Raw genomic sequence first — 16429 nt, forward strand, 5'->3', positions numbered from 1 at the left:
CCTCTCTCATTGGTTAGTACCAAAGTGCCTAGCAAATGTTATTCGTATTATTTACTGTGTTATTATTATTTAAGAAACTATTCTTTACTACAAAGGATACTATCAAATAAAAGATATAATAAAATGAAGAAAAAATATTCTCTATAATTTGTGTTGTTAATAATTAAGCACTGCCATATCTAAATTGTGTACCTTTACCTAAAAAGCTATCTCAAAAACAGTATGCAAATTCTATAAAACTATCCATTACACACAAACACATAATTTACAATATATATTTCAGGTGACTTAACAATTTCTAAAACTAAGGAGTAAAAAGTTACCATTTAGATTGTTTTTTTTCTTTTTTTTTGGAGACAGAGTCTTGCTCTGTCACCCTGGCTAGAGTACAATGGCATCATCATAGCTCACTGCAACCTCAGACTCCTGGGCTCAAGTGATCCTCCTGCTTCAGCCTCCCAAGTAGCTTGGACTGCAGGAGGATACCACCATGCCCAGCTAATTTTTCTTGTTTTTTTTTTTTTTTCTATTTCTAGTAGAGACCAGGGTCTCACTCTTGCTCAGGCCGGTCTTGAACTCCTGGCCTCAAGTGATCCTCCCGTCTTGGCCTCCTAGAGTGCTAGTATTACAGGCGTGAGTTACCCCGCCTGGCCACAATCTAGATTCTATCAAACCAATTTACCAAGCTTAACACTTAACAGTAAGTTATATAAGATTTATATACCCTTAGTCATTCTAAAGCAGTATATCTCACATGATAATTTTTTTCCTTATTATATTCCCAGTAAAATTGTGTACATATTTAATATATTCAAGAAACAGTCTTTTAAGAATCATTCAAATCCATTATAATTTATCTTTCAATAATTTATTTTTAACATATTTTATAACTTAAAAATTGATAAAAGTAAATTTGAAGTTAATTTCTACACTCCAAATATAACATATAAATGTAACCATTTATCACCAAAATTTATGATGACCCCAAATCACCACAATTCATAAAAATATAAAGTAACAAAGATTTTTGGTACTCAACATTACCTTCAGAGATTTTGCCACTTGAACATGGTTATCGTAGACTACAATGTCTATTGCCAGATTTTGTAGCCGATGGATGTAACTTAAATCACCTTCAAGCACAAGGTCTTGGATTAAGACTCTCCAAGATGGGAATGGTGTCCTGGTGCCATCCCATACCTGCCGTAAGAGGATAAAGCAAAGTTTAATGATCCTTCAGAAAAACTGCTGATGCTAAAAAGAGTTTTATTTTCTGGTAATATTACTTAAAAGTAATTAAATGTATGCCTCTAAATATCAGCAATATTTTAAATATGACATTATTTCCTTGCAAAAGAACTACATATTAATACATATGAACTATATAGGTAATGTGGAAAAGGTAGAATGGAAAGAAAAAAAAGTCACACTGCCATAAACCTAGACAAAATACTAACATATTGATGACTTCATCTTTTTTTCTTTTGTGTATTTATAATATATATGCCTTTAAAAAAAACTAGCTTTATATTCTGCTTTTTTTCTTTTTAGTTTATTTTTGAGCATTTTATCAGTCAACGACTGGAGATATACCCAAAGACAAAACTTAGAGCCTTAAATGTGTCTGTGAACAAACAGAACAAACATAGCATATTAGAATAAGCTTTCAACTCAAGTAATTAAAAAAATAACAGAACTATAGGAAGTTGGAGGGAAGTCTTTTAATAAGGTATTTGATTTTGGGGTAGGTAATTTTAACATTATCCAGAAATCTGGAAGATAATTGAAATGTTATGTAGTGAAGTTTCTCTCTTTCCCTCTTTCCCTTGTCCCTATCTTCTCAGTCTCTCCTACCAAAAATAAGTAAACACCAAAACTAGTTTCTTAAATATCTTTTCAGACATACTTTAGTACATATGCAAATACATATTGTTTTCTCCCTTTTCGTATACACACAATACCATACTGTTAACTACTGATCTGCAGTTGCTTTCTTCATTTAACTCTTACAGATTTTTACATATTACTACGTAAAAAGCTCCCTAATTTAGTTTCCCAGGGCTGCTGTAACAAATTGCCAAAAACTGGATAATTTAACAGTTTGGGTAAAACAACAGAAATATATTCTTTCACAGTTCTGGAAGCCAGATATCTGACATCAAGGTGTCAGCAAGACCACGCTCCCTTTGAAGGATCTAGGGAAGAATGTTTGCTTGTTAGTTAGGATCCTTAGTATTCCTTGGCTTGCCAGCTGTATTATTATATTTCAATCTCTGTCTTTGTTGTCACATGGCCTTCTCTTTGTGTTTTTCTGAGTCCAAATTTTCCTCTTCTTGTAAGGACATCAGTCATATTGAACTTAGGGTCCACCCTAATCCAGTATGACCTCATGTAACTAATTACATCGAAGAGACACTATTTCTAAATAAGTTCACATTCACAGATTTCAGGTAGATGTGGATTTTAGGGGGACACTATTCAACTACTCTGTGTTTCATCATAGGAATGTATGGCATGGTTTAACTTTCAACCTATTGATGGACATTTAGGTGACTGACTTAAACATTTGTCATTTCATATGTATGTTCATAGATCTGTGAAGACAAGTTCTAGAATTAATAAGTCAAGGAGTATGTGCATTTAAAATTTATTTTTTTTATTTTTTTTTTTGGAGACAGAGTCTCGCTCTGTTGCCTGGGCTAGAGTGCCGTGGTGTCAGCCTCGCTCACAGCAACCTCAAACTCCTGGGCTTAAGCAATCCTTCTGCCTCAGCCTCCCGGGTAGCTGGGACTATAGGCATGCGCCACCATGCCTGTCTAATTTTTTTTTTTCTATATATTTTTAGCTGTCCAAATCATTTCTTTCTATTTTTAGTAGAGATGGGGTCTCGTTCTTGCTCAGGCTGGTCTCGAACTCCTGACCTTGAGCGATCCTCTGGCCTCGGCCTTCCAGAGGGCTAGGATTACAGGCATGAGCCACCGCACCTGTTCTCATTTAAAATTTTGACAGCTAAAATACCCTCCATAGAGGTTTATGCTCCTGTTTAAATAACAACTAGCCATGTATTAAAGTACTTGTTCCCTAACAGTAAGGTACATAGGAATTGTCATATATAGTTAATGATTTTTTAAATAGAAAGAGATAAAAATTGATAAATTATAAGGCTTAAAAAGCAAATTTTACTTATTTTAATTTTAAGAAAGATAGAAAAGAAAAAGGATTTTCTAAATTAAGAACGATACAAGAGATACATTCACATTTTTGGGACAGATTAAATGTTACATTAAACTTTATGCTGATAAATATGAAAATCTAGATTACATTTACCATTGTTCATTTCTAAATTGTTAAATTAACTATTAAAATAGCTATGAGCCCAGATGGTGAACTATTTCACACTGAAATAGGTCTACCAAAAGTAGACCAATATTGCACAAAAAGAATACAACATCCCAGTTTCATTCATAAATACAGAAACCAAAATTCTTTATCAAATATTATCAAATAGTATCAGTAACATATTAAAATAATAATATACCATGATCTAGCACAGCTTATTTTTATAATTCAGAAATGGTTTAATGGCTGGAAAATTGGACTCATCTCCATGAGTGTTAAAAATACTTATGAAAACATTTAGTAAAACAGTATCAGAAATATGTCTCCTTAACTTGATAAACAATATCTCTCTTAGGCCAAATAAAATATTTACTGGTGAAATCTTAGAGTCATTAAGCCAGGAACAAAGCAAAAGTATCCACTATCTTCTGTATTATATAATATTGTTCAGGAAGTCTTGGCAAATTGAGTAAGAAGAAATGAGAGATTACTCAATGAAAAAGGAAAAAAAAGTCAGCATTCCTAAAATGTAAAGATCCCAAATAATTGCAAAGCCATCTGAATTAATAAAATTATTTGAGATAACCAGTTTAAAGCACTATTAAAACACAGCTTTTCTACAGATCAGAGATAAATATAATATATAATTGAATAAAAGATCTTCCAAAGTAGCAATGAAACTGTAAAACAAGAAAGTACTTACAAGAAATACCTGAAGAACTTCTATAAAAAAATTATAAAACTTTATTGAGGAGCATAAAAGAAAACTTGAAGTGTTAAAAAATTTTTTGATTCTTCCCTAAAGTGTTTTTAAATAAAATGTAATTTTAATTAAAACTATATTTTTAATAGACTGTAATTCTGGTTTATTAAAGAAATAAATTACCAAGAATAATGCAAGAGACACTTAACAAAGAGCATTGTCTTTGAGTATATCTCTAATTATATCCTTTAATCTATTTTTGGTAACAATATATTCTCAATAATCTATAATTATGATTAATTTCTCTTTGAAACAACAGTATTTGGGGAAGTTTTTTTTCTTTTTTTTTAGCATGTATTTGGTTTGGCTTTGTAGCAAATGTTTGAATTTCTGTTTTATTGATTGCAGTCAAAAGAATGTATTCCATAAAGTCTTTTTGGGGGGAATAAATATTTGTAATGATTTTGCTGTAGTAAAATTGTTAGCCAGGCACAAAGAAACATGCCTGTAGTCCCAGTTACTTGGGAGGCTGAGGCAGGAGGATTTCTTAAACCAGAAAGGAGTTCCAGATCAGCCTGGACAGCACAGCAAGAACCCATTTCTTTAAAAAAAAACTCTGTTATCTTACAGTTCATGCAAACTCTTTCTTGTCTCTGAATTACAATTATCCATATAGTGAATTCTGTTACATTTGAGTTTTAAAGAAATATATAATTTTCAATAAAATTTTCCAATTTTTGCCCAATATTTTATTTTGTAATACATCACAATGAAAACAATAGGAATCCAGTCAGTTGCTTTATAAAAGATTTAAATCAATTTCTAATTCTTGTCAAGTGCTTTTATTTATTTATTTTTTTTTTTGAGACAGAGTCTCACTCTGTTGCCCCGGCTAGAGTGAGTGCCGTGGCGTCAGCCTAGCTCACAGCAACCTCAAACTCCTGAGCTCAAGGGATCCTCCTGTCTCAGCCTCCCGAGTAGCTGGGACTACAGGCATGCACCACCATGCCTGGCTAATTTTTTCTATATATATTTTTAGCTGTCCATATAATTTCTTTCTATTTTTAGTAGAGATGGGGTCTCGCTCTTGCTTAGGCTGGTCTCGAACTCCTGAGCTCAAACGATCCGCCCACCTCGGCCTCCCAGAGTGCTAGGATTACAGGCGTGAGCCACCACGCCCGGCCGTCAAGTGCTTTTATATGATAAAAACAAACCAAAAATGGTCTTGACAAAAACTCATATGTATTAAAATATTTGTTTATAAATAGACACAGTAAAATTATCAAAATGCTTTAAAATTATAATAATAATTTATTTCTTTGACATTAATTAAATTATTTCTATGAGATTTAGTCTCATTCTTAGTTATAAAGCATGCTCTGGTATTTTCCATACAGTGAATGTTGGAAATTTGGACAGTCCCTTTAATATGATGATTTTCTGGTTCACATTACATTTTTTTGTTCACCAAACCATATTTCAGATTAGACATACAAACTACTCACCAGCTCTGGCTATCAATGACTTTGGACTATTTATAAAAAAAGCAAAACCATAAAACAAACAAGTAAAACACTCAAAGATGAGCCTGCACAAACACTGTAAATATTAAAAAAACAGAATATACATAAAGAAAATTCAATATAAGAGTATTGTTCAGAAATATAATTTGTATAAACAGAATAGAGAAAAATGTGGAATAATGTTAGATCTACAGATTTATTCAATTATGCTTTTAATGCAAACCATTTAAAATAAGTTACATGGGAGTTTTTTTCACTTATTCAAAAAGCCTATCTATTAAAATGGGATGCAGGCATATGTTGTGCTTCTTTACAGAGAAAATGCAGAATCAACTATGTCAGCTAAAGAAGCGACATATTTATCTCAGAATTTAAGAATTTTCTAACAACAGTAGTCAAAGATGAAGTATTACCTCTCTGCACAGTAGTAGATTCCTTGTCATTGGAAGTATTCAGTGGTTAGCAAATGTTCATTTGTCAAGAACATCACTTTGGCAAGAGAGCATGACTGGCTGACCTCAGATTGTTTTTAACTTTGTTTGGATGACTTTATGTTGTGTTAGCTTCAGCTTTGTCATACTTGACTTATTTAACTTTGTTTACAGCATGAATTTACTTTTTTATAGTATTTTGTGTGTATATAAATGTGCTATTTTCAACTTCAAAAACTTCTATATTAAATAATTTATATCTTGACTGTTCTTTAATATAGGTAAGGTGTACATGATGATAATGCCAAGACCTCCAAGACCTGTCCAACTGCCATTGCATTCCATTTTATGCCCTATTATTCCAAACAGAGGACAGAGAAATAACCACAGGATCAGGTCCTGAAGGAATGTTTGTTCAAATGTATCTTCCATAGGATGTCCAGGCAAGGAAAATATCGGACAGCTGACTTCTTCAAAAATTATTCATGAAATAAACTGGGATAGGTGTAAAACAAGATTAAATGGGTCTTATGTTACTATTTTTATCCTACTGATTTAAAACCAAAACATAACAACAATAAATGCTTCAAACTGTCCATGACCTACTCACAAAACCAGCAGTGAAGGAGATGGGAAGAGAACTCAACCTCAATGAGTCAAGAAAGTAAATGAGTGAGAGGGAAGGTGATCCTGACAGGGAAGCAGAAATAGTCACATATAGGACTGCAACTAAAAAATAACAATATAAAACAAGTCTATAATTTATTACTACTAAGAAACACAATAATAAATATAGCATACATCATATCATATTTAAAATATAGAATTGATAACACTTTTCTCTGGAAGAAAAGTATAAAAAAAGAGAAGTATAAGAGTGGAGCTGCAAGAATACTGAGACTCATCAAAAACACTAAGCTCTTGGTATAACATATAGTATGCATATTTATTCCATCAGAATGAAATATAAACTCTTTACAGACATGTGAGTGGTGCTAATTAATAATTTCAAGAATTTAAAAACACATACCTTTAGAAGAAATGATGTTCCATCCACTTCTGCTTTGCCTAAGAGCTGACAAGTCAGGTCAAAATACTGCATTGGCTGAACATCACACAATTTTAGTAATGTCCAAGAAGGAGAAATATGAGTAGATGCCCAAAGACGTAAGGCTTCTACCATTTTTTGGTCCTCAGTAGTGAAGTTAAAATACTTGCTTGAAGTACGAGGTATGACAGGAGCTCCCAAAATTCCCTCAAATGTCAATGATGCAAAGCCAGAGCTGGTGATACCCTGGGTCTCGTTTTTATATACTTGGATCTAAGAAAGAAAGTAAGGCAAAGTAGAAAACAGATACAAATAAAATAGCTTACTGATGCAGAACCCAGGAACAGAAGAAACTTGAGAGATTATAAATTTTGACAGCATAATTAGATGGCATAATTCTTTTCTATTTTTCATTTAATTAGCATATGAAATCATAAAATAAACTGGTGCTATATCAAGATACACAAGTATCACATGAACTGCAAAACTCTATGTAAAATTCATTTACATTTTTAAAAGACCTAGGTGGGAGTCTCCCTAATCCTACAAACTTGCCTTTTTAAATTATTAGTTTTTTTAATCAGGATGTAATTTACACAGGAAAAAATGATCATAAGTGACAGTTACTTATAAGTGTAACAGGCAAAACTTGGACACTTGAAAGGTGACAGTGTAAGGTGAATAAAATGCAGCTGAGGTTAAAGTTTACCAGTGACTATAAGCATTGAGATATGCCAAAGCCCTTTTTCCTTTCTGAATTTTGGGGCTCATTTATTAGATGCACATACCTTCATGTTTGTTACATCTGCATGAAGTGACCCTTTGTCCTTATGAAATGTTCCTTTCAATACTCTCTGTGTGATAGTAATACAGTTATTTCAGTTTCCTTATGTTTATTGTTTCCTTAGTATATTTCTTCTACATTTTTAGTTCTAATTTGTTTGGGTCTTCAGATTTAAAGCGCATTTCTTATAGGTAGCATGTATTTGTTTCCTGATTTTCTATTCAGTTGATCTTTTACTTGCAAATTGAGTGTTTAGTCCATTCACATATCATAGAAGGGTCCATGTTGCAAATGAAGGCCAAAGTAGTCTTGAATAATCAGAACTCTTCTGCCAGATTGTCTAATGTCAATTTGTTTTCTGGAGCTGCTGCTTCTACATCTTCCTCATCGTCTGGCATTGGTTTGGAAGCACTCATCTCCATCAAGTTTCATTCTGTTAATTTCTGGTATAGTGTTTATTTAAACTGTTAAATTTCTCCAACATTGATGTCTTAAAACCCTTCACTCCCTCACCTTTTTTGCTCGATCCACATCCTTTTCGTGATTTTCTTAAATGGCTCTGAGGTAAATCCTGTGAAATCACACAGAACATTTAGACACAGCTTTCTCCAGAAGGAATTTATTGTTTTAGGCTTGATGGCTTTTATAGCTTTTTCTATAACAACGATGACATCTTCAATGATGAAATCCTTCCAGACTTCCATGATCTTCTATTGAGGTTCTCTTCCATTGCACTGACAATCCTTTCCACAGAGTACCATATGTAATGAGCCTTAAAAGTCCTTATGACTCCCTGATCTAGAGGCTGAATCAGAGATGTGTTTAGGAGGAAGTTTCCATGCCTTAAGCATTGAACTCATGGGGTTTTGGGTGGCCAAGCGCATTGCTCAATATCAAAAGAACTTAAAAGGCAGTCCCTTACTGGGAAGGTACTTCCTGACTTCAGGGACAAAGCATTGATGGAACCAATCCAGAAAAAGGGTTTTCATTGTCTAGACCTTCTCGTACAACCAAAAGACTGGCAGTTGGTGCTTATTTTTTCCCTTCAAGGATCGGAGGTTAGCAGTTTTATAGATAAGAGCAGTCCTGATCATAAACCTGACTTTATTTGTACAACATAGTAGAGTTAGCCTATCCTTTTCTGCCTTAAGTCTTGAAACTTGCTTTTCTTCTTTACTAAAAAATGTCCTTTGTGGCATATTTCTTGGCCAGAATATGACTTTCGTTCACATTAAAAACCTATCCAGGCAGATATCCTTTCTCTCCAGTGATTTTCTTAATGTTGTCTAGGAATTCCTCTGCTGTCTCTTGGTCAGCAGAAGCTACTTCTCCTGTTATCTTGACATTTTTTAAGCCACCTCTTCCTAAAATTATCAAGCCATCCTTTGTTGGCATTAAATTCTCCAGCTTTAGATCCTTCACCTTCTTTTTGCTTTAAGTTGTCATATAATGACTTTGCTTTTTCTCGATTCTAGTATGTGTCTATAAGTATGTCTTTCTTATAGTAATCCTGTACCCACATAAAAGCCACAATTTCAATAAGAGATAAAAAGGTATTTCACAAAAAGTGCAAGGTTTTCACAGCTGCTGGTGTAGCTGCAGCAATGGCTTCATGAATTTCCTTTTCTTTTTTTATAATGGTCCTTATGCTGGATTCATTTATCTTCAAATGGAAGGCAACTGCAGCTGCAGACCTCAACCAATGATGATACATATCAAGCAATTCAACTTTTTCTTGTAATGTCATATTTCTCTGCTTCTTGGGAGCACTTCCAGCATTACTAGTGGCACTTCATATAGATCCCATGATGTTATTCAAGGTTTACAATATTGCATGGAACATGATGAAAAATAGTAAGAGCTGGGAGATTTCACTTTTTACTGCAATACACAATTTACTGCTAAAGTGAACTGCTCAAGAGGAGATGATAGCGGCATACAGCATTTTAAGGAGATACTTCTAACACTTGAACTCATCACAATAGCAACTGGAGGTGGCTATAAAATTCTTATAGTAGTACCGTATGTACTAGAGTTAATTTTATGCAGTTATGATTTAATACTGCATCTTTATTTACATTGCTCTCAGCTGTGAATGGCACCATGTATGGTCTGTGTTTGTAAGTTTTAATAAATTTCAACTTTTTAAAAATTTCTTTATTATTTCAGAGTATTACAGGGGTACAAACACTTTGGTTACATAAACTGCCTTTGCACTGCCAGAGTCAGAGCTACAAGCTTGCCCAGTCCCCAGACAGCTCGTACCACACCCGCTAGGCGTGAGTTTACCTAGATTTGTGTATATTTGATGGTAGTAACTGGCAAAATAGACTAGTATCTACATATATCTTATGCTTTCCAGATATGCCTTTTTCTTAATTTTTTTCAATATTTTTAGGCTAAGTGGTTCATCTGTGAGTTTTTTCAAATTATCACAAATTTCCAAAAATTTTTCCAATATGTTTATTGAAAAAAGATCCGTGTATGAGGGTACCCATGCAGTTAAGCCCATGTTGTTCAAGGATCACCTATATATGCTGTTAGAAGTCATACAACTCCTGGGGGCAGGAGAAGGATTAATGATCCCCCCGGATGGGGGTATGAAGGAAGTTTCTAGAGTGCTAGTTACTAGAGTATGTTTATTATTGTGAATGATGAGATATCTACTTCAATCAAACAATAACAAGAATAACAACTAAAAACATTAAGGGGGAGGTCGCACGCTTTGAATACAAATACCATAGGAAACAACAGTGTGTGAAAAATAAGCAATTTCTTGATGTTGGGATAAGCTTATAATATATTGCTATGATAGTTTCTCTTTCTCTTTTTATCTTCACACAAATATTCTCTACTATCCTTCTATTCTCAAGTAAATAGCATTAATAGATCAAAATAAGTAACTCCTACTGCATCTAAGAATAGAACATTTGAAATATTGTCCTTATTTATGAGTCTCAGACTGACCTTGAGGGACAGAGTTAAATTGCAGCATCAGAAGAAAAAGACAACCAAGATAATGAAGGGGTTACATTGAAATCCACGTAACACAGGAAAAGATGAAGAAATAGAAATGTTTAAAATCAAAGGACTGAAAATTAAAGTATTTAAAAGCTGTCCAAAGCATCATTAGTAATTTCCAAAGAAAAGTTCAAAATCTGTGTTGAACAAAACAAGTCAATTGAAGAAATACTACAGGAACAAGGATAATAATTTTGAAGAAATAAGAATCCTTTGCTTAAGTTCTAAAATTCTTATTAAAAAAAACATGTTATTTAATAAGCTATACCTTCATATTAAAGGTTTTCTTATATTTAATTATTTAACTGCAGGTATAATTTTAAAAGTGTCTGTTCATATTTTGTAGAGATGGTGGGTGGAGGGTTGGTAATCTAGCTATTGCCCAGGCTGGTCTCCAACTCCTGGCCTCGAGCGATCCTCCCACCTCGGCCTCCCAAAGTGCTGGGATTACAGGCATAAGCCACCGTCCCTGGGTTAACTGTTCATATTTTAACACACTTCTCACAAATGAAGATCAACTGAATATGATTTTATACTTATTATCTCAATGTTTTCATTGTACTTGAATTAATAAAATAAACAGGAAAGAGTAGTATAATTTTCTAATTTTCATATACTTTTTTCTTATTGACCTAAGGCTTTTTCAAAAAAAGTTTATCAAACTCCACAGGTAAAACTTTTACAGCATCAATCTGTATTTAGAAATGAGATGATAGATGGGAACTAGTCTTCATCATGGCATGTAACACATTTCTGACGAGGGAGGGCAAGTGGTTTGTTTAAATGATGACATTTCCCATTGTAAATTATTTCAAGTCTGATACCATTTACATTTCTTCTTATCTCCTGAAAAGCTTGATTTCATGTTCTAACAGAGCAACCATATTAATGATAACCAGCTTTAATGAACAATACAGAGTTCTTGTCAAACATAAGTTCTATATAGTATGAATTATACCTTCAGCCTGTGAAAGCGAACGATATCTCCATTTTTATAAATTATTGGAAGGGCTTCATAGTTTCCACTAAAGAGCAGGCAGGTTAACTTTACATTTGTCTGGTCCACAATTGTTACAACCGAGCAATAATCTGGAAAACACAAAAAATATTTTACCTGCCTTTTAGAATGAATATCAAAGCATTTGATAAAATAAGAATATGCTTACTTCAAAACACCAAACTATTCTTCTCTTTAATTAAGTTTTCTAAGGAGATCAAAACAGACTTCTTCTTGGCTCTCAACATTACACTGCCAAATTATTTTGGAAAAGTGTTTCATAAAAATTAATTTTAGACTGTTTAGTAAAACAACAAAATAAAAATCCTACTTAGGGTTAGTTTTTTGAAGAGGAAGTCACTTTTTAAATTACTTCAAAGTTTAGAAGTCATAAAAAAGATAAACATTCAAATAAAACATACAATTTATAAAATAAGCATAATTAAATTTAGAGTACAAACAAAACACTGTAAGATATTTGCAGCAAATGTGATGAAGAATCATATCTGCATTTCATAATTTATGAATTTATGAAAATTATGCTAAAAACCTAGGATTTTACAGTATATAATGTAAATAAATAAAAAATTCAATGAAAACTATGTAATAATAAAAACTCAAAAGGGAAAATGCTAGTCACCTATAAAAATTATACATTATAACAAGAGAGTTATTTTATATAACTTAAACCGGCAAAACAATTTAATATTTGTGTTACCATGAAAACAGTAACTTCAAACATTAGTATATAAAAACTATAATAGATGCTGCCATTTGAAAAAATTTTAAAGAACTGACACACAAAATTGTATGTATTTATCAAGTAATATATTTTGTTTTAAAGTATATATTAATATATATTATAAAATGACTAAATCTAGTCAGCTAACATGCATCACCTCACAATAATTATCATTCTTGTGGTAAACATGCTTTACATCCACACTCTTAGCATTTTTCAAGACTATAATATATTGTTAATCATAATTATCATGTTGTACAATAGATTTCTTGAACTTAATCCTACTATGTAACTCAAATTTTGTATCCTTTGACCAGCATCTCCTCAACCCCTGGCCCTAACCTTCCTGTCCCCTGGCAACCACTATTCTCTCTGCTTCTATTAGTTCGACTTTTTTAGGTACCACATATAAGTGAGATACAGTATTTATCTTTCTGTGCCTGGCTTTTTTCACTTAACACAATGTCCTCCAGGTTCAACTATGTTGCTGAAAACGGCAGGATTTACTTTTTTTTTTCTTATGGTTGAATAGCATTGCATTATATATATTTCCCACATTTTCTTTATTCATCCATTAATAGACACTTAGGTTCATTCCATATCTTGGCTATTATGAATAGTGCTGCAATAAATATGGGAGTGAAGATATCTCTTCAACATAATGATTTCATTTCCCTTGGATATACACAGTAGTCCGCTGGTCCCCTTATCTATGGCAGTTTCACTTTTCACGGTTTCAGTTACCTGCAGTAACCAGTCTATAAATATTAAATGGAAAATTCCAGAAATAAACATGTATCTTCCTTTGTTCAGTGCATCCACGGTGTCTACACTATCGTCCATTTAGTCACTTAGTAGCTATCTCAGCTATCATATCACCTGTTGAGGTACTGTAGTGTTTGTGTTCAAGTAACTTTATTTTACTTAAAAGTGGCCGCAAAGCGCTAGGTACAAAGTGATAAGACCCTTAAATGTTATCATAGATAGGTATGTATATAGATGAAAAAACAGTGTATACAGGGTTTGATACTGTATGTAGTTTCAGGTGATTGCTGGAGGTCTTGGAACATACCCCTTCAGACTAGCGAGGACTACTGTACCTGGTAATAGGATTGCTAGATCACACAGTTTTGTTTTTAGTTTTTTTGAGAAACTTCTGTATGGTTTTCCATAATGGTTATAGTAATTTACATTCCCACCAACAGTATACAAAGGTTCCCTTTTCTCCACAGTCTCACCAACAATTATTTTTTTGTCTTTTTGGTAACAGTCATTCTAATAGATATGAAGTGATATCTCATCATAGTTTTAATCTGCATTTCCCTAGATTAGTAATGTTAAGCATTTTTCCATATAACTGTTGGCCACTTGTATGTCTTCTTTTAAAAAAATGGCTATTCAAATCCTTTGCCCATGTTTTAATTGTTTTTTCTTGCCCTCCAGTTGAGTTCCTTATATATTTCGGATATTAACCCCTTATCAGATATATAGTTTACAATATCTTCTCCCATTCTACAGGTTGTCTCTTTACTCTGTTGACTGTTATCTTGGCTGTGTGGAAGCTTTTTAGTTTGATGTAATCCTATTTGTCTAGTCTTGCTTTCGCTGCCTGTGCTTTTGAGATCATGTCTAAGAGTATCGCCCTTACCAGTGTTACGCGGAGCTTTCCGCCTGTGCTTTCTTCTAGTAGTTTCATAGTTTTGGGTCTCATTTAAGTCTTTAATCCATTTTGAGTTGATTTTTATATGTAGTGTGAGATATGTGTCTAATTTTGTTCTGGATGTGGTTATCCAGTTTTCCCAATACCATTTATAGAAAAGACTGCCCTTTTCCTATTGTGTGTTCTTGTTGTCTTTGTCATAAATCAGTTGGCTATAAACACATGGATTTCTGGGCTCTCTGTCCTGCTCCACTTGTCTGTGGGTGTGTTTTTATGCCAGTATCATGCTGTTTTGGTTACTATAGCTTTGGTTACTACAGCTTTGTACAGTAATCCTCACTTAACGCTGTTGACAGGTTCTTGGAAACTGTGCCTTTGAGCAAAACAACCTATAATGAAACCAATTTTACCACAGATTGATTGACTGATACAAATAGGAGTTAAGTTCCTACGACATATTTCTGGTCTCAAAAATATCACAAAACTTTTAAGAAAAGACCTGAAATACTTTTAATATTAAACATTGAAATAAATGTGAAGTATACATACATTAAGAAAGACTAATAAAAAATAGTAAGATAATTATTTGCCCAATTTTTGGTATATAAGTGAGTGATGGCGGTCAGAGTGGTAGTGAGTTAAGTCACGGAATAAATGTTTGCACAGTGAAAATTATAAGGAGCACTTCTTAATATCACATAGTTCAAAAACAAGTAACAATATGGTGGCCTTACTGAACATTTCGTATTGCTTCGTTTATTATCGTGTATTTACAGGATTATTGTATACTTCACAAATTTTTATTTACAATAATTTGTATTCATTCACTCATTTCCAACCTGCTTACTTCAGTTCAGAGTCATGGGTGGCTGGAGCCTATCCTGACAGCTCAGCACACAAGGCTGGAACCAATACTGGATAGGACTTCACTTGGGCACACTTACACACACCCACAATCACTTACACTTGGACAATTCAGACACACAATTAACCAAATGTGCACATCTTTAAGATGTGAGAGGAAACCAGAAACAAAGAATGGAAGAAATATGTATGGCTACAGAAGAGAATATAATGCTACTAATTCTGACAATAGAAAAGTAAAGGTATACCTGACAGAAGATTGGAGGAGAAAGAAGGCAATGATAATGATTAAAGTTGATAAACAGGGAATGAAAGACAAATATATTATGTAAAGTTAATCAATAAAGAAAAAAATGAATAAAAATTAAAAAGAAATAACATTTTCCATAGTATAAATGATTTAGATAATTTGAAACAACTCCTCTAAAAATACTAATTGAGTCTGAAATTAAGTCTAATTCTCAAGAAAAACTGGGTTTTGGTAAAGAATATTTAGAATCCTAAATACAGTCTGATGTTATTCAAATAAAATTAATAAAGTACAAAATACGTAACTTTAAACATTCCAATTTATAGAAGCTAAATAAAGTACTTTACTTCTTCTGAAAAAGGAAATAAAATTAAGCAAAGTACTTTTGTCCCCAGGCTTAAACTGGGGAAAATCGCATTATTTAATGGTTAAGAAATACTGAGGGCTTATCATATGCCAGGTATGTACTAAGCAATCTATATATATTATTACCTTGAATTCTTACACAGTTGTTTGTAGCAGATAATATTGCCTCCAGCTTAGAAACAAGGGTACTTAGTTTCTTAAAAAGGCTAGGTAAGGTACCCAAGTCTAACATCTTACAGGTCAAAGACAGGAAGTAAATTTAGTACGTCTGACTTCTGTATAATATTAATAGTATTTACTATTTTATACATTTGTCTTGAACCATACTAAAATAGAATTTAAAGAAACACATTACTATAATAAAATTCTTTATATATTTCCACACAAACAGACCCCAAGGACATCATCATAGACTCAGTGATAATTCATTCTTACAAAGCTTATCATATGTGCTATTTTTACAGTCTGTAATAATTAAGATTTGTTTTTTGACTAATAAGCTGAATGAGTAAAAGAAAAGACAAAAAAGAGACAAAAAATGATTATCTTCTGAGGTATCTGAACAAAAGTTAAATCCTAGTGGAAAGACAAAGGCAATCAAAGAAGATGTATGCTTAAGTGTGAGGCTACTTAAAGACAAATTAATTGAACTGGGAGTGGTAAAAGGAAATAGTAGAGAGCACAATATTATAAATCATGGG

At 32.9% G+C, this 16429-nt stretch overlaps 1 protein-coding gene across 1 annotated transcript in view; it reads right to left on the reverse strand.

Annotated features, from left to right (window-relative positions):
- The window catches only part of POT1 (protection of telomeres 1), a 72324-nt gene that overhangs the window by 31014 nt on the left and 24881 nt on the right, over positions 1-16429 (reverse strand). Inside the window, exons 5-7 of the mRNA XM_069461862.1 lie at positions 11808-11938; positions 7027-7317; positions 1045-1200 (exon numbers count right to left, since the gene is read on the reverse strand). Of these exons, the coding sequence (XP_069317963.1) occupies positions 1045-1200; positions 7027-7317; positions 11808-11938 (578 nt within the window). The remainder of the gene's footprint in view (positions 1-1044; positions 1201-7026; positions 7318-11807; positions 11939-16429) is intronic.

This window comes from Eulemur rufifrons, chromosome 29 (genome assembly GCF_041146395.1).
Source record: "Eulemur rufifrons isolate Redbay chromosome 29, OSU_ERuf_1, whole genome shotgun sequence".
NCBI classification, from domain to species: domain Eukaryota; kingdom Metazoa; phylum Chordata; class Mammalia; order Primates; family Lemuridae; genus Eulemur; species Eulemur rufifrons.